Here is an 18,987-nt window from a genome sequence, read left to right as displayed (position 1 = left end):
ATCTTGTTTGCTTGCTAACACATTCATGCCCAAGGGATGCATAACATACATGTATATATACATAGCTACTACTGACTTTGCAAATACCGTTTTCTCAATTGTATTCTGAATTCTAACTCTCAGTTGGAAAACATTAAAATAGTATGTTTAATTTTTCTGTGGATCTTGAACATGATGTCAGCATTTAATTTGTTTACTAAGAAATTAAGAAACTTAACTATGAAATTATGCTGTGGGCAGCTAATGCTAGGGTAAAAAATGACTGAAATTTATAACATGTAGATCGTTTTTTTTTTGAGGAGTATAATGAGCAAGGCAGCACTAGGATGTCTGTTATGAACTGATTGCTGAAATGAGTAATTGTCACTGAAGGGTTTTTTGTTATTGCCAGAGCTGTGACTATCTCTGGAAATTTTACTTTTAGTTTCATTGTTTTCACAGTAATGGTGCATTAAGATGTCAAGTCAAAATATTTTTCTAGTCCTTCTGTTCTGGTAGTTCATTTGGGAATGTATATTTCTGGAACTGCAGTGTTTGGAACCACCACCCTTTTAAAGTTCCTGAATGTTTCACAATTTTCTGTGTTACTGATCTTCTGAGAGAGCATAACTTTATCGGTTTCTTCTTTAGTTGTTGTAGACTTCTTAAACTGGTTTTCCTTTTAAAAAAAACCCGAAAACACAGGTCTTCTGTGAGTGACAATGATTGACTTTGCAGTCTTCTGTTAATGAGTATGATAAAACAAGGCAGGTGAACTAGCCAATTACTAAATACGTTGTGAGGATTTTGGTGACGTTCCTGTTGCACTTTTGTTAAACTTCTCTCTTCTTCTGTTCCTTTCTGTCTCAAATTTTATGCATAAAAGGATCGTGACATTTAGGAGCTTTCTTTAGGGATATGGTTGCTTGAGGTCAAGGTCAGCTGACTTCTGCTGCTGAAGCATATAGGGTCATGACTCCTCTGAAAATGGCAAACTGTGTGAAAGGCAAAAGGTGTTTATTTTTTTATTTTTTCAAAGGGGTAGGTATGCATTATTATAATGCACTAGAAACCCTGTAAAAATACTGTTTATTGACTGAATTAATAGCAAACTAGTAGTGACTGATAGCATTAGTTTATCATTAGGGACAGACCTTTCCTCATCAAGGTGACAACCAGTTTTGTAAGCTTACTTTTGCCTTTCTTGAGCCTGACATATAAACTGTCAGAGACAGGGCAAATAATGCAGCCTCACTAAACTAGGCATCAGTAAGAATAAGACTCTTGGCAGTTGTAAATACTGAAATGTTTTTCTGCACAGGCAGAAACACAGTGTGAGAATTGTATGACGTGTGGCAACATCCCAAGATTTATCAAGCCTGTCTGTACTAATGAAAGTTGTTGTGTGTGTTATGCAGTACAGATGGTTTTACACTTTCTGATGGATTTTACAATTCAAGTATTTTTTGTGCTGCTTTATTTTTTTTTACTTCTGAAGTTCCATTTGCCCATCCCATAATGTCCTCTAAAAACATCAAAGCCATTTAAAAACAAATAAACAGCTAATTCATGTGCTGTCTTTGAGTGATTGTGGCCAAAGCAAAAACTTATGTTCGCAAATGATGCATACTGTCAGATTAGTGAGAGAGAAAAAAGAGTGACTTGGTAGAAGTTGGTCTGGGTTTTTCTTAGCTTTACAGCTAAGAAGGCTAAATGCACATTCAGGTGGTTAGCAGGAGTGTAGCCATCAAGCCAAGGGAGGCGATTCTGTTCCTCTGTTTGGCACTTCTGAGGCCACAGCTAGACTATTGTGCCCAGTTTTGGTCTCCTTTGTGCAAGAAAGACATTGATATATTTGGAGCAAGCTCAGCACAGGGTCACCAGGGTTTGAACATGTGACGTGGGGGGAGAGGGCGAGCGAACTTCATAGGATAAGGGCGGATCTTATTGCTGTCTACAACTACTTAATGGGAGGGTGTAGAGAAGACTACATCCTACCTTCTTGAAAGTCGGCAGACAAGAGGTAATGGGCATTAACTGGTCATAAGGAAGACTCCAATAAGATATGAGAAACTTTTTTTTGCACCATGAGGGTGGTCAAGCACTGGAACAGGTGCCCAGAGACTTGTGAAGTCTTTGTCCTTGGAGGTGTACAAAACTGAGTTGGGCTCTGAGCCAACTTTAAAGTTTGAGCTAAGTGCCAGCATGGCCCGACTTTGAGTGAAGGACTGGACCAGTGACTTCCAGAGGTCCCTTCCAATTTAAATTGTTCTGTGGGCCTTACTTGTTAAACTAGAATCTGGAAAAGATATGAAAGTTGAAGTGCTTAGTTACAAATACAAAGTGCTTTTTAACATCATAAATGATTGCTTAGAGTATGCAAATTCCTAAGAATTTCAATTATACCCTCTGATCTTAGTGAAATGGTATAATGTCTCTTCACTACAGTTGACTTTGGTTTAGATTTCTGAGTATTTTCACATGTCTATATAATCTGAAGGTTAACAAGCTACCTTGGAGGACTCTGCTTCCTTAAATTTTGTATTCATTATATGCAGTTGAGACACTAGAAGAGAAAAGGGAGAACAAGTAAAAATTGTTGGTACTGCAAGTATATCTGGCAGTGTACGGAAGGCCAATGTTTTCTTCAAGCATTTGTAGCTAAGGAGGGTTACAAGCAGAGCAGTTAGGAGAAGTGGTGATGGGCTCCGTAAACTCATTTTCCCCAGCTCCCTTTCAGCCCTATGAGCTCCTATATCTTGATCAAATGTGACTGGAGTGGGGAAAGCTAGCAGGGAGCAGCCTCTCTCTTGCTTCCCCATCAGCCTCTGCCCCTTTTATACAACGCTGTGCAATGTTTCAGCCACCTTAAATGGCACGCGTCGTAGTGATCAAAGGCAGTTAATGGGGATTTGGAGGAGTCCACAAACATGTGTGTGGACGGGCTGAAAACATACATGTGGATGGGCTGAAAAGTGTGCATGGGGTATGAGCAGAGTGGGAAGGGAACTACTGGAAAGGAGGACTGAGGGTACTGTCCAAGAGTCCACGAGCTGCTGAGTTTCTTCTTGCAGTTTTGTCTGTAACTGAATGCTCAGCAGCAGTCCACTTAAACATTTCTTAAATCAGGACTGCCCAACAGGCTGGATTTTTACAAGCCATCAGCTTTTCTAGGACTTGAAAAGCATCCAGAAAGGGGTGAGAAGGTGGGGAGAAGAGGTCGATGCAGTTTGCTGGAGAGGTCTGCTGAATACTTCTGACAGGCAAGGGGCCTGCTAAAGTAGGAGTAGACTTCAGGAACGTGTTGGGCTGCAGTAGGAATTGGGAGCAGTTCGAGCTCTCCTTGCCTGGCTTTCCACCCCTCTGCCTTGCTTCTCCGTGCGTGGCTTGGAGTATCCAGTGTTACTGTGGGTTCTCTGTTCAACAAAGATGCTCGTTCTATCAAGAAGTTTTTTTTGTATTGTTACTGGCTTTTATTGTGTGTTCCATAGGAGGCTTGCCAATGGAATTGGACTAAGCTATTAATTTAGCATTAAAGTAGTATTTTAAGGTAAGAATTCATATTACTGAATTCTGTAATTCATATTATGAAAGTGAACAGTTATTGATGCTTACCCACAATATAGTAACTGAGATGTTACTTTCATTTCTAAGGATAAACTCTCTTATTTCAGATACCATGGCACACTAAATTTTTCCTTTTCAATGACTGATTACAATAAGTGCATTTGAGAAGCACAGTTCCAGTAAGTAATGCAGTCTTTGATATTAATATCTATATTTTTATAGTGCCATTTTAAATGGACTGTCCAAAATTAGCTCAACTTCTGTAAAGTCCATATAGGTGAAAGTACTCGGTTTCAAGGCAAACAGAAAGGAAATAATCAGTCTTGCATTTTACAGTCCTCCTTCCATTTGTTTTTTCACTTGGGTAGAGGAAGAATAAAAACAAAGGGCATTTGTTATCTAGCAAAACTCAGAAGCTATTTCACATGAAAACATAATGAGTGTGACAGCCTACAAATGGCATTGAACATGAATTTTTTACAGAAGAAAGGAGGAATGTCCTTTGGTATATTTACTTCAATCAACCCTAATAAGGCTTGTTTTATGTGTTTTATGCATCTGCCATCGTAATTATAAATCCTTGACATTTTAGCACTAGCATTTATATCTGCCAGGGAAGCTACCCAGAGTCGACCCTCAAGGAATGTCTGTATTGTTACTATGGATCTCCATAACAGCTCTCAAGTAGTTACTAAGTGGCTTAAAAAATTACATCTCAGTCATGCTTGAAGGGCTCATCAAACTTTGCCACAAATATCAATGTTAAGTACCCAATCAGCTGCATTGTTTGAAGTACAGTCACATGTGCCCACCAAGGAATAGGTTGGACAGGAAGAAGTAGTATATAAGGTCTCATCAATCAGGTAGGTTTGTTTGGTTTTTTTTTTGCCATGACCTTTCAAAAAAAAGAAGAAAAAAACAACCCCAAAACCTGCCAGTTCAGCTACAGGGAAACAACAGGAAGATAAGGATATCTTTTGATTTGATCGCACACAGGAAAACAACAGCTAGACTTTCTGAAAAGCATGCACAAAAGGGTTTTCTCAGGCATGATTTCTTAATACAGTTTTATTTTTACCTTTGTTGAGGACCTTCCCAAAATAGCAATTAAAAAAAAAAAAAAAACAAAAAACCAAAACCCAACCAACAAACAAGCAACAAAAGCCACAAGAGAAATTAGAGAAATTACAGCGGGCTGTTAAGATACTTTTAGAGATCTGGAAACTCAGGTTCATAAACTTAGCTAGTTACCCAAATTCGGTGACAAGACTGAGAGCTAAATGCGAGACTTGTAGTAACAAAGTGGTCCAGAAGTTTTGATCTCCCAGAAGTAACGGAGAGTTCGAACCCCTTCCCATGGCTGTGATGTCAGTAACTACAAATCTGTAAGTAAGCGCAGTCAGCATAGCTCTTCAGCAAACAAAAACCCCACTGGGTAACTAGCGGTGCCACAGCCAGGCACAGCAGGAGCGCTGGGGAAGGAGCTCCAGAGGGTTAGCATGCAGTCCTTTCTTTATGTATGACTGTCTCTACTGATTCTCTTTTAGATGTAGTAAATGATGGGCAAGAAGATGAACTCCAAATTTCTTGGGAAGTAGATCGGCTGATTAAAATGTGAAGACTGGAAACAATTGGTATCTCACTGTTTGGACAAACTTTTATGTCTTAGTGATAATTTGAAAATCTCAGCTTAATTTACAAACAAAATTATTATTTAAAGTATTACCTCTTGCTATGGTGCTCATTTATAGTGAAATACAAACATTTGAAGCATTTGGCAGTATTGAGGACCTTCAGTGGTCCTGTGCATTTAAACCGAAATAAATCCTGTAGGGCTCTACCAGTCCTGGCTTCATATGCCGCCTTTGTTTTTTTGTTTTATCCCCTGCTCTGTCCCTTGGTTTGTGCCAAAACAACTGCACTGTCACTTGGGTAAGGATCCTTCCCTGCCACTGGCACACTCCTTTCTTTTGCCCCAGAAAGGGCTGGGACTTGGGTTGGGTTGGGTCTGTCTTTTTTTAGGCATGCTGCTTCTCTATTTGGTATTTTCCTCATATCCTTCAGAAGTTTTGAGAGTAGAGGCTACCAGTGTTTGTACTGTGTGCAGTAGGATTCTGTTCTTGGCTACTTTCAGACAGTACCAAAAGAAATCTGAATAATAAGGGTAGGAAAAGTGTCAGGTGATCTTTGGGAAGATAGTTTGGTGTATGTAGTTTTGGCATGTAGGTAAACAAGATGAGCTAATCACCATAGCTTTCATGTAATGTATCTGTAATTTGTTTTCATATGTAGGTGTGAAGGAAGGCTGCCATATGGTGTGTATATTGGTATTTTTCCTTGACAGCCTTTATTTTAAGTTAAAGGAATTCCAAGACAAACTATTATGCAAGAATACCATTTCAAATACTTATCAGTATATACCAGAAGAATACCTTGAAAAAACATTGAAGAAAGGCTGTAGAGCTCCAGGAAAGTTTTAAATTGAAAAAATAAATGACACTTTCATCCATTTTTGAGGTACCCTAATTACCTTAGTTCTGTCTATGTTGCACTGTTACCAGTCTTTGATCTTTTAACCATTTGAACAGGAGTCTTTCATAAGTAGTATATAAAATCTGATCTTACGTTAATGAGTTTGTGGAGTTCTGGGACAACTTCCACAGTGGCTTTATGAAGTTTTTCTGTTCAACATACGGTACACTTTACTCTCGCTCTTCTTGCCTCAATGTAAAGTGTTCTTGTCACCTTGTGGGCATAAGTTAAAAGTATAGCCCGTGCCCATAGAGGAGTTTCTGTTAGGAAGATGAACTCCTTGAGAGAACTGCAGAAACATCGTTCCTGCTGTGTTCAGGCTTCATGACACGTATGTGCACAGCACTCTAGTGTGCTGTCATGGGAGTGGGGGCACAAACATTGGTCCAGCTTCGTTAAAGGAGACAGAGATATGTCACTACTGTAAGATTACAGACAATGGTAGTCTAAGGAGATGTTAACTCAGTGATGTGTTGACAGAAATTTGCTTTGTGTGGTTTACAGAGCTGAAGCAGCTGGAGGATGGAGAATTGCTTTTCTTCCTGGTTTAGTTCCCTGAACTGACTTGCCACGGATCTAGCAAGTTGTAGCACTTGTGCGAAGGAGCAGTAGAAACGAGTGGTTGGGGAAAGAGGAAAGTCAGGCCATAGCAGCCGCAAAGTAGATGTCAGATTTTGAACTTAAGGTGGCCTGGTGCAAACTGCTGGCTAAAGAGGTAACTTTCCCTTTATCTTGTGTTTGTGCTGATGCTCGAGTGTCTTGGATAGCTGGAGTTAAGAACTGACCTGGCCATACACATAACCTTGCTGAAAGAAAAGAGAGAAAAAAAAAATAGCGGAAAGGATCCCTTTCCCCTTTTTGCATTCGTCATATGTAGGCTCCTGTCAGCTGCAGCCGTTCTCCATCTGCGTCTGGTTGTTTGCAGGTGTAAGCATCTGGGGAGAAGTGAAGCTATTCTGATCTTTTCTTAATGTTTTTAAATTTTATTTTGAACTTTGCTGTATTCTGGTATCAGTGTGTTACATACGGAAACACCGTGTGTCTTTCTATCTCTTTGTTATGTATGCGTAGGGATAAATACAAGATTAATCCTACAGATCCCAAATAGAGGGATCAAAGAACAAGGTAACGGGATGCTGTGGTGAACTTCATTTTCTGCTGTAGCTTGAGCCATCGCTTCTCCTTCTGTCACAAAGTTGGATGAAATAGTCACCGAGCTATTCATTCACCTCTCCTGACAGCTCTTTGTTGAGATGTGGGTGCTTTGTCTGAAAAGTCTTTATTAATTGACCCAAAAAAGGGAAATTTTTTTTGCCACATAATTTTATAAGTAACTAATAATCACTCCCACAGGAGCACTGGCTGCCAGAAGTTATAGATATGGTTATAAAAAACACAGGCTTTTCTCTTAAATGAGCAATTATCTGAACAGGAAACAAACACCTCTTGAAGAAATCAACAATTTTACTACCTTTTGTCATCCACAGTGAGAGAAGAATGTGAATAAAGTTTTGAATGTGAAAAAATTAAGAGGAAAAATTTCTATCCAACTTGAACGAAAAATGTAATACAAGTTGAGCATTTAAGTCCTTTTTGTGCTTTTGAATATATCATTCCAGCTGTTGAAAATTGCATCTTTTCAATCACGTACTGATGTTAGCCTATGACTGAGAACTTCTCTTAGTGATTTTATCCTGACAGTAATTGAAAGCTGATTAATTTAATTGCAAGCAAGCTTTTATTTTGCCATCTCTTCTTTAGTACCTTGTGTACATGCCTGGTGTTTGGGGTCAGAAAGGAAATAGTGGTGTCTATTTTCTAATTCAGTACAGAAAAGCTGGTAAAATATACAGTTTTTAACCTTATTAACAGTAATCTAGTTGTCAGAAGTGTAGTTTGAAGATAAATAATTATGAAACCTTTTATTTAAAATGGTGTATAGGGCAATGGAGAGTCAGCTGTTTCTGGTTTAACAGACAAGTGCCTTAAAGCAAGGTCTGTGAAGTTCTGCTCTTTGTTCAAAGGTGGGGATGTTTTTCTTTGAAATTCTGAAACTCCACGAAATTGTTTATATTTAATCGAGCTTAAATTAGCAAGCACTAAAACAAAACTGTTGCAATTTTAATTTGGAAGGGCTTCTTTTTACCATTTGTTGTGTGTATGGTGTATATCCCAGTACACAATGAAGCGTGGTGGCAGCGTACACGTACGAGCCGTGTGCTGGAACGCAGTGCTGCAGCTTGGGCTTACAGAGTAAATTGCAACTAGTTTTGGAAGGAGGAGAGCCCCAGGAAAATGTAACATTTCACATGAGGACACTTTATCTTGTGGGGATTTTTAAATGCAACATCGCATCAGTTTTCTGTACCTTAGTGGCCAGTGGTTCCCTGGGGTGAAACATGCTGCTGCTTTGTACTCAGTCCCTTTCACTTAGTAACGTCATTGTCTGCTACTGGTGCTTACCCACCTTTTTGTACATGAGGGCTGATCTTAATCGAATGTGTGTGTGTTGCTGTGTGTTTGGAAATGGAGTCACTTAAATTTTTACATAATCTTGTTTTAATTTTCTGCAAGCTTTGCAATTGAATTATCAGTAAAATATTGAAAGAGCTGTACCATAGGATACCATACAAAGTTAACATTTGTCTACGTTGCCTTGTAATGAGTTTTCCACTTACGATCAACAAAAATACTAATAACATAGCACTGTTCGTTATTCCTACCTGATGTTGTGACTACATCAGTATAAGTAGGGAGGAGTTTAGGAATCAAAAATGACAAGCAAGTGCTAAGTTTTGATAATTTATTGATTGTCTAGGTAACTGGTAGGTTGTTAATAGAGATTACAACAATACTGGGGTTAGAACCGTTTTACCTATATAGAAATACATAGATATCTTTCAGAGTAAATACTCACGTTCTTTAAATAATCTTTAAAAAATGGAGTTGCTTAAGTACAGCAAGTGTACAAAACCGCAACAGATTACTAGCATAACTTATACAGTTTACAAATGTCTAGAGTAATATTTTGATGTGTTTAAAAAAAGAAAAAAACAGCTGATCTACTGAACTCTCAATATTTATAAATATTGAACTGGTAAAGAAAAACGTAGTGTTGCAAACAATGTTGTTGTTTTCATGATATATTTGTGGAGGATTTCTTAATCTGTCCTGAAGTTCTTTTCCATTAGAAGAGATTTGCAGTCCGTTCCAATTAAAGAATTTTCCATACTGGAAATGAGAAGTCAATTAGTACAATTATTTTTGAATAGTTAATTTACATAACCTTAATTGTATTCATTCCCTTTGAAAGGCTGAAGCTGATATTTATAATGCATTGATTGATTAGCAGTGTATTTATAATGTTAGAATTGCTACTGATAAGGTGCTCCTGCAACTGGAGTCCCGAGGAGTTCTCTCCCGAATGAACACTTTAGAAGACAAATGGCTGTTTATTTCATTGCTGAGGAAAGGCATTGCATCCTTGCTCCCTTCACATGCAGTACTGGAAGTAGCTCCTTTCCACACTCTCTAAAAAATGAGAGTTTAACTCTAGATCATGTTACTTAATTAATGGTGTGTTCCATACTGTAAAGAACTAAATTTTCCTTGGTTTTTTTTAATCTGTCAAACTAGTGCCTAGGTGTAGACTAGGGGACTGCAGGCTTTTTGCTGTAGTCACTCGAGGAATGACAGCCGGAAGAAACTTCCCTGCTTTCAGATGAGTGTGAGGCCTGTGTGGTTTAGCTCTGAGAAATCTTCTGGCGGCCATTTGCCAGGCTGCATCACAGGTGTTTGCCTGCTCTCGGCTTGCACCTGTGCCCTGCCCATTCCAGCTCAGAGTGTGGAAATGGAGCACTGGTGTGGATAAAGTGGGAACTGGGAATGGGGGTGGTGGAGGAGGTGTTTTTCTCCTGACTCTGCTGCAGGAGCTGGGAGGAGAGGAGCTGACACGAGCGTCCCCGTCTGCTGAAGCCTCTCGATAGGTGAATGAAAATGGAATTGATACAATCTTCAAACCATTTGCAATCCTTCCATATAATTAAGCAGGTGAAGGTGGGGTTTATCCACTTGCAGGCACTGTGATTTCTGTATGTCATTTTGCCTGAACCAAACTCATTCCTGACCAGCTATCAAGGCAGTTGTCTGACTTGTAACCTGTAAGTTCTTGGGAAGTGTCACCCAACACTACGGCAGGTGCTTTAGGGATCCTTGGTGGAGCAATGACACGACAAAGCTGTCATTGCAATCAAAACTTCATTTAATCCTGGACCGTCTGCGGATCGGGTGCTCTTACAAAACTAACACCCAAACCCCTCTGCAGAGCGGGTCATTTGAACGCATCAGCCGTAGCTGGAGCTGAAGGCACGCGTGGAGGGCTCCCTCAGAGGAAGCAGCGGAGGGGCAGGGGCCCCGACCCCCGGGGCGGCGGCCCCGCAGCAGCAGCGCGGGCCGGGTCCCCGCCGGGCCTTGCCGCCGCAGGGTTGCACAGGCAGGGCCCGCCTGCTCTCAGGTGTCCCTGTTCCGGGGACTGGCCCCGGCCCCCAGCACCCCTTTAAAAGGAGCAGTGGGTACGTGACCAGCTGGCCCCGGGCCATGGCCGCCTGCCCCGGGAGAGGGCGCACTGGAGATGGGAGCAGGAGCACCGGTCCCAGGAAGGCAGTGGAGTTATTGTGGTGTAGCCTTAATGTAGTTTGCCTTTCTGGGCTTGACCGGTCGGTAGGTTACCATATCATACAGGTATCGGAAGTCTGTCTGTGACCTTATTTGTCTGTTAAAATAATTTTTTATTATCGCTTCTGCTAAAGTTTCGTTTGAACTTCAGGGCAATGAGGGAAATGTATAGTGCTTAGAAACCTAAGTGTGTGATAATACCATAATGTCTGTGAGCCTGCAAGACTGGCAATGCAGGGCCAGACTGCTGCTCTGGCCTCTGCTGGTGACCAGTGGAAAATACTTGAAGAAAGCATATAGAAATAGGGTAACATATAACATCAATATTCTCCTGGTTTACCTTTCTGGTTTTTACTACTACATGTTTTGGGGCCTTTTGCGTCTGAGGTAGTGCTTGCATGTTTCCATTTAACTGCTCTTGCTGGTCTTTTCCATCAGTTTGTCTAATTTTTTTGAGCCAGTCCCTACTTTTGATCTTTGCAACACCCTGGGGCAGTAAGCGTAGAGTATTACAATGTAATACAGCATTTAATATGCGGGGGTGTGAAACTGTGGGGAAACTCAGCTTGGCCCAGCTGAGGAATTCACTTGTTTGTTCCCATCAAATCACAGCTGAGCTCCATTTATTCTACATTGCAAATGCTCAAGTGAACTTTGTATACTACTGTTATCTAAAGTGCTTTCAGTGTCATTGTCCTAAACAATCTCAAATTTCCTCTTCATTAGTAACAGCCTTTTTCTTAAAAAATTAAGTTTCCACAGCAAAAGTGAGATTGAGAAAGCAAACCTTTTGGTGGGCAACAGTTGTGGAACTTCTTGAATCATGATGGGCTTCCATACTAATATGAACATGAATAGTTATTTTAGAAACAAACAAAAGACACCATAGGTGGTTTTTTTTTTTTTTCTTGGTACTGCAGAAAATGACTATGGTCTGTTGATGTCTGTCTCTAAGACAGCCTTTTTGGCAGTATGTGGTTGTGGGGCGTAGCGATGGCTTGGTGGTGAATGCAGTGTGAACACCTGGGTAGTTTCCCTGCATTGTGGGAACAAGGTACAGAGAGCGCTGTCTTTGTTACTGGAATTAATCTTTCCTCTATGCTTTGGATAAATAAAAACCAATTTGTATGTTGTAAGAGTATTCGTGTGGCCATGGAAAGGAAACAGGCTCCATATGGAAAAGGAGAGCAAGTTTTCTACCCAGTTATGTAAGGGGTTTTGTGTGTGTGTGAAATATGCATTGGTAAATATGAGCTGACATGTTTCTAGCAATGAAATAATAAATGAGTGGAAGACCTGAAAATGTCAGTTTCTTCCTTAGAAACACTTCAGGATTTTTCTTTTAATTTTTCTTTTCTTTTCTTTTCTTTTCTTTTCTTTTCTTTTCTTTTCTTTTCTTTTCTTTTCTTTTCTTTTCTTTTCTTTTCTTTTCTTTTCTTTTCTTATCCCTCTCATACATTCATGTCTTCCCTTGGGCAAATGAGTTCCTTTAAATGTTTGTCTGTTTGTTTCAGTATACTTTTTATCATAGGATATAATTTTTGACATGTCTTGGAAGTGTCAGAGGAGATTTGATGTGCTAATATTTTTATAGAGAGAGTGTGTATGCATACCTTAAAATAACACAGAGAGAGATAACGTAGTAAATCAATCCTTTAAACTTGTTTCTGTGTGTATCTTGATGTTGCCTAACCGGTTGTGTGTGTTGTGGTCTTTTTCAGGATTAGCTAAGAAAAACTTAAGGATAATTCTATGGAGTTCAGGAAAAGTAAAATAAATGAACACCTTAAGATGAAGATATCTTGTACAATGCTTATTAGGCAAAGTGTTTGTCATTTTGGCATGAGAACTATGTCATGTCAGGTAGCGGGGCAGGAGAAGTGCTTGAACTGCCGCTGTAACCCCTCTCGTCTTGGAGAGGGCTCTGGGGTGTCAAGTGTCTCATTAGTTGAGAACAGCAAGTCTTCTGATTTGTTTAGATTCATTGGGAATTAATTTTTTTGTTTGTTTGTTTTCCCACAACTGTAACACAGTTAACTGTTTTCCAGGAACTGTAACACAATTTACACCCAGCCACACATACAAGAGTCGCTTGTTGATGAAGCTGTATACACGTTATCTGATCACTTTGTATTAGTAGGGACCAAAAGGAAGATCCTTGTGAAAGGCAAGGTTAGCCGAGGCAAAAAATCATTTTTCTGGTGTGTTTTATCATTTAAATGTCAACACTAATGTGAGTTCGGACAGCAGACTTTGCAATCTATCATTGCTTAATCTTGACCTCCCTGTGCACCTGAAGTTGTGGAAGAGTCAGTGACTGAGGGGCAGTTTTCAGAAGCAAGGTATCTGGTATAAGCTTGCAGGGGAGAATGGGAGGAGATGGTAGATACGTGGTGGGTAGAGACGTGTGCGTTTATGCGTACTCAGCTGGACCAAGAAACTTTCATCCTTACAGAGGCATAGGTTGGGTGATTAGGTTGGGATCCGTACTCTGTCACTGCGCCGGATGTATCTTGTCCTTGGAATGTAATTATTATGTATTTATAAATCGAACATGTATCTGCTTGCTCAGTACAGCTTCCATGGTTGTGTTACCTTTGTGCAATGTGTCAGTCAATAACACTAAAATTTTTTAAAATAGTAACACCCTCCATCCCCAAGAATTATAATGCTGTTCTGTGTTTTTAAGCATGTTCGGCCCTAAATGTTTTGGAACAATGTAAAATCCTCACTAATGGTAGCATGCTAACTCAGAAAAACATGTCAGCACACGACAGTGCTGAAGCCTATACTTAAGTCATATTGAAGTCAGTGTATTTAAACACAAATGCACATGCTTTCATGAATCTGTATGTTTATTGTTAGCTGTTCTGAAAGAAGATTGTTATTTTTGTAGTCCCAATGAAGGATAAATTTTGCCTTTTTTTAAAAAAATGGTGAAGTTTGGGAATACTTTAAATATACAAACTGTATTATTTTTTGTTTTGATAGCTGATTGCTGTTTATGATGAGCAAGAAACTAACCGTAAGACTGATGGCACCAATGGCAACTTGGCAGACAGAAATAGCCCAGACTCTTTTGAGACGGAGGTAGCGGCTCAGCTGGCTGCCTTTCAGCCGATTGGTGGTGAGATTGAAGTGACTCCTTCTGCCCTAAAACTGGGTATGTATATCTTGCATGGTTATTTTTTAATTTTTTTGACCAATGTCTAGTATTTATTTTTTTCTTCTCTGGATGTATCTGTAGTCGATTTTATGTATTTAAAGAATTTTTTTAGCACCCCATTATTTGCCTTGCAACTCAGTGAAGACAATTGTGATGACAAAAGTTGGGCTTTTGAACCAAAGATAGGCTTTTGGACTTTTTTGATGCTGAAGACTGCAACTGAGCATGGCAAATTTGCACCTGAGCCTTGTATCCTGCTGTATGTTATGCCCATCCATACAGCTGGGGTCTCTTTTTTTTCTCCTTTCCTTGACTGGGTAGGCTGCTGACAATCCTTCATTGTAAGCTTCTGAGAGCGGAAGAGCTGAAACCTATGCAAAGTATTTTCAAATAAGAGAGTCATTGAAAAAAAAAAAAAAACCTCCACATTTTTGTTAAGGAACCTGGGTTCAATGAGTGTAAAACTGCTGTGTGCAAATACTTTTACTGATTATCTGAGCTAGTGCCCTGTTTTGGGGGTGGGAGATAGAAAGGAGATGCTGGTTGCAAACAGTTCAGCTCTTTGCCCTTGAAGAAGTTGCACAGCAGAGACTATTTGCCTATCCAACTTTCAGGTGAGCAAACAGTCATTAGGAGAGACTTCTGCTTAATTCCCTCTTAGAGGGTACTACATGAAGTGCTGCAACTCTGGTCCCCTGTGTTGTTTCAGTGTGCCTGGAAGGCCAAGAGTTCAGACACTGGTTTCCAATTCTAAAGAGCTAGAATCTTGTACGTTGAACACAAAGCAGTTTGAAATACTTTCTTGGATTGAGAGCAGGCTAAGCTATCACCTAGATAGTAGATACAGAAGCTTTCAAAAACAGATTGAAGGTGAATTCTCTTACTCTCTGCCTGTAAAGCAGTCGTACGCTGACAGCATTTAGCAAATGAATAATGCTCAGGAGAGGCTTCTCTGCATTCCACCAGAGCTCATCGTCCAATTCACCCTGTATTCTTGAGTCCTGCTGGTGGTCTCCTAGCAGTGTGCAATAAAATTTCTGAGTGTAAGTGGGTGGGGTAAGGATAGGAATACTACCTCTAGTTGTGCTACTCTCATGGACTGTTCTGATTATAGCTTCAGAAATTGAATGTTCACTTGTCTGTTTATTTTAATTGCATTTTTAAAGGAAAAGGCTGATTAACAAAAACAATGAGCTAAAGTAAAATTTCTGATAAAGCTCACTGGATGAAGTGGTGTAACTTAACTTCTAATGGAAGTCTGCTCATTTTTGTGCCTGATGTAGAAAATACTGAAATTCAAACTGCATGAAAATTTTTAGATTCAGATTTGTGTGTTAATGTATCACTTCTGTTTTTTTTCTCTTTCTATATTTAATGACACGCAGGAATTTCTCATGCCTAAAAATCTTGGGAAGAGACTTATTCTTGCCATAACTTGTATGTATTTGAGCTGTGGTTTTGGTAAACATGAGGTGTGGAAAAGTTTGTGGCTAAAGGTCCGATGATTGAATGGTTTGCCACTTCATTTATTGTGTATTTTTAAATAACATTGTGTAAGCACATTTTAGTGTGTTTCAGAAAGTAGAGAATGTTCTCCATATACTTCTGAGCCCTATTTAAAAAAAAAAAAAAAAAAAAAAAAATCATTGAAAGTGGTTTGTCTAGCATACTGTTGTACATAAGTTGAGGGTTGGAGAGAAGAGTATTTCAACCTCATACAATTTTATGTAAAACAGTTAAATGCTAGAGCTCTTGAGCTCACCAGTAAGCTACCAGGTAGTTCAGTTTTTATAGCATTTATGGAATCCTTCTACTATAGAGTGTAAAGGAGATGAAATATAACATGAGAAGAGCAGCCAATTAGGGTTCTATTTCGTTTTCAGTGTAATACTAATATATATTTGAGGTTTAAATGGGTGCTTGCTTCTTAAAATAGAGAACATAAATATAATGTGTTTGTCTCAACGGTTCTCTTTCAGATTGTTTTATTTTACAAGGTAAATGAAAGATTTTATACCTGTCATTCGTATAAACTCAGTCTGCACTCTGAAATTTAATTGTTTTGTGTTCTGGATTTTAAGTCACGGATTACAGTTCTTTAGACTTAATTTTTGCCTTTATGTTTCCTTTACAAGTCCCCGGACCTTAAATTATGTCCCTATTTCTGCTAGAGGCAAATTGAAAAGTAAATGAAGAAATAGAAGGACAATTTGGTTGCATCAATATCATTGATGCATGAACCAGAGTAGTCTGGCTCCCTGTCTAGTTATTGAATTGACTCACACTTGCTAGCAGAAATAAATAATTGTGAGTTTAGAAAGGTGTTCGTTCTTTGGGAGCAAGGATGTGATTTAAATACATACGTAGTGAGCAAGTGTTGCTTTCCATGGTAGAGCTGTTTCAAGAACTGTGATGTGCTTACCTTTTAGAGTATTTTTGCAGAATGCCTGTAGGGATGAAATACAGGGAATCCATTGTTATATAAATTGTCAGATTGCAGAACAATTTTGCCTGTTAATTTCTGTTGGATGTTTTGTATTCTGTGAAACCAGATCCACGGTTTTATATAGAAACAATGTCCATTTAGTGATCTGCTTAGAGAATACTTGGAGCTTGATGCTTAATAAGCACATGAAACTAAATGCTGTTGTTCTCAAACATGAGAGAACTGGCACTTATTTTAGAAAAGGCACTTGTGATACTGCCTTCAAACTTTTTTCTTTTTTATAAATTGTGTATTTGATCCAGTTAAGTTAATCCTGTGTTATACCTAGTCTTAAAGCCTTTACTAGACAGAGATGGTGATGATGGGGGAATTTTTTTTTTTTAATTGTATGGTTATTTCTTTCAGATTTTTTTGTGGTTGATGCTCTTTACTGATCAGCTTGACTCTGTCTGAAATCATAGTTTTTCCATTATGTAGCTAGTTACCTTTATTTTAGCCTTTGTCACTTGTAACTTTGAAAGTGAGCCAGAATAAAAGCAATCTTATATTTGACTTGAAAGCTAGTTGTTTCCACATACTGGCAAAATTTTAGGGCATTAGTTTATTTCACTTATTATCAAATTACTTTCTTAATACTTGGCACATATCTTCTTAAAACAGTTCAGGAAATTACTCAGCTATTTGTTTTCTTTTCCCTGAAATTAATGCATCTCTACTTTTAAAGCTAACTCAGTGTTCTCAAACAGGCAAAATTGTAGGCTGTTATGTTTAATTTAAGAAAAATGCAGGAAGACTTTAACTGTTTATGAACACAGTATCTGCTGTGTCCGTACCATAAGGTGAGACGCAAACATACTTGAGCACCTCCCTCCTCCCCTGCAGAGCTGGATTATCAGGTGTTGGTGCTGATGGTGTCTGAATTCAGACTGCAAAGTAAGCAATACTGGATAGTTTCTTACAGCTGAAAAGGGTTTACTGAAGTTCCTGATACTCAGGGCTGAAATTACTGAAGGAAGCATAGTCATTCAGTTCTGTTAGGTACATAGATCTCAATTGGTAGCGGGTTTTGCATCCTGATGTTTTCCTATTAAGCATGATTACCAAAACAGTGACATGATGAAGTAGTTGTTTCTCCCCAGTTTACTTTTTCTATGTTCAGGAGGTGTAATACTTACCTATTGAAACCGGTCATCATCCAATCAGATGTAGATGAAAACCTAATGATGATGTCACATGTGCTTTTGCACACCCAGTGACTATAGTTTTTTGAGAAGTATCAGTGCTGTCTTCATTCTTGTTTGGATGAATTGGACAAGTAATGCTGCATCTCTGTAGAAACCTGAAGAAGGGGAAGGAGCATTGCTTATGTTTCCATCCAGTGTAAATCTTCCAAGTATCTTACCTTTTTTGGCTCAGTGAGCAGAAAGTATCTACTGAAAGTAGGTTCTCCAGAGAGGCCTTGGGTTCAGTTACACCTCCAGGTCCCTTTCTCTTTTGTTCATAATTCAAGTATAGGGCAAAAGGATATCAAGGCTGGCAGGGATTTGTTAATTGTACTCAGTTTCTCCTATCAAAATCAAAAAGAACTTTCTCTTTTAATACTGAAAATCTTGATGTACGTGTTTCAGTTGACAATGAAATAAATATAGATCTGTTGTAAAAAAAAAAAAAAATCCCTATTTGACAGAAAATGTGATTGGGTAAAGAATACATTTCATGCTACAATACAAATAGTAATAAAGCAGCTGTTAATACATATTACAAAATTTAGAGAAGCACACAACCATTTAATGTGTCCAATCATCTGTTTGAATCAGTGAAGAAATGCCCTACTGATTTTGGTATTTCCGTGGGTGAGTAGAGAACACTGAGACACTGTTGCTGAACTGGCAGCAGAGAAAGCTTGTCTTGTGAGACTGTTTCTTGTGAGCAGAACTTCCCAGAGTACACTCGTGATGTGGACATTACAACAATTTGCAAAGAATGATACAGGCAACTAAATGCCTAAATAGCTGATTTATGTTTGAAAAATTGAATGGAGGTCAACTTCAACATCTGTAACCCCAAATGCTGGGATCAATTCTTCATTGCCTCGTTTCTTAGGTATAAAACTGTGGATAGACAAAACCTTACAATGAACAGTGAAATCACAGTATGTTGAATACTTTTTAGCTGCATGACTTTAGCCCGTGGTAAATATAAGGTAACCTACACCCCAGTGAAAGAGTTTATTTTAAAATTCTGTGTCAGAGATGGTTGACTCCTCAGCCCTTCTCCTGCCTGGCATAAAGCCTCTTGTATGTTAAGCATCACTTTTGAACTTGTGTATGCTTAGAAGTCTAAACTTAGCTGTTGCATTGCAGCCAGACCATGACCAACAATTACTTGTTTTCCCATTGTGTTCACAAGACATTGATGCTCCCTGGGATTAGATGTAATCTCTAATAAAGTTCCCTTTCTGGTCTGTAGTGTTCTTGCACCGCCTTTGGTCTCAGCTTACATAATCAGGAAAAATTATTTTGAATGGGTAAATTGTGATGCCATAACATTTCCTTAAAACTGGTATATCAGAGTAATTTAAGAAACACTTATTTCCTTTATTCTGCACAGGTGGTGGGTTTTG

General features: G+C 38.9%; 1 protein-coding gene across 1 annotated transcript in view; it reads left to right on the top strand.

The window, feature by feature from the left end:
• Positions 1-13,121: 13,121 nt before the first annotated feature.
• Positions 13,122-18,987, top strand: part of PARD3B (par-3 family cell polarity regulator beta) — a gene marked incomplete at its 5' end in the record, with an annotated part of 288,181 nt that continues 282,315 nt past the window's right edge. Inside the window, 2 exons of the mRNA XM_082311454.1 lie at positions 13,122-13,220; positions 13,744-13,915. Coding sequence (XP_082167580.1) covers positions 13,122-13,220; positions 13,744-13,915 — 271 coding nt within the window. The remainder of the gene's footprint in view (positions 13,221-13,743; positions 13,916-18,987) is intronic.

The sequence above is a fragment of the Platalea leucorodia genome, assembly GCF_965183815.1.
Source record: "Platalea leucorodia genome assembly, chromosome: 5".
Lineage (NCBI taxonomy): Eukaryota > Metazoa > Chordata > Aves > Pelecaniformes > Threskiornithidae > Platalea > Platalea leucorodia.
This window is presented reverse-complemented; position numbering and strand designations above follow the sequence as displayed.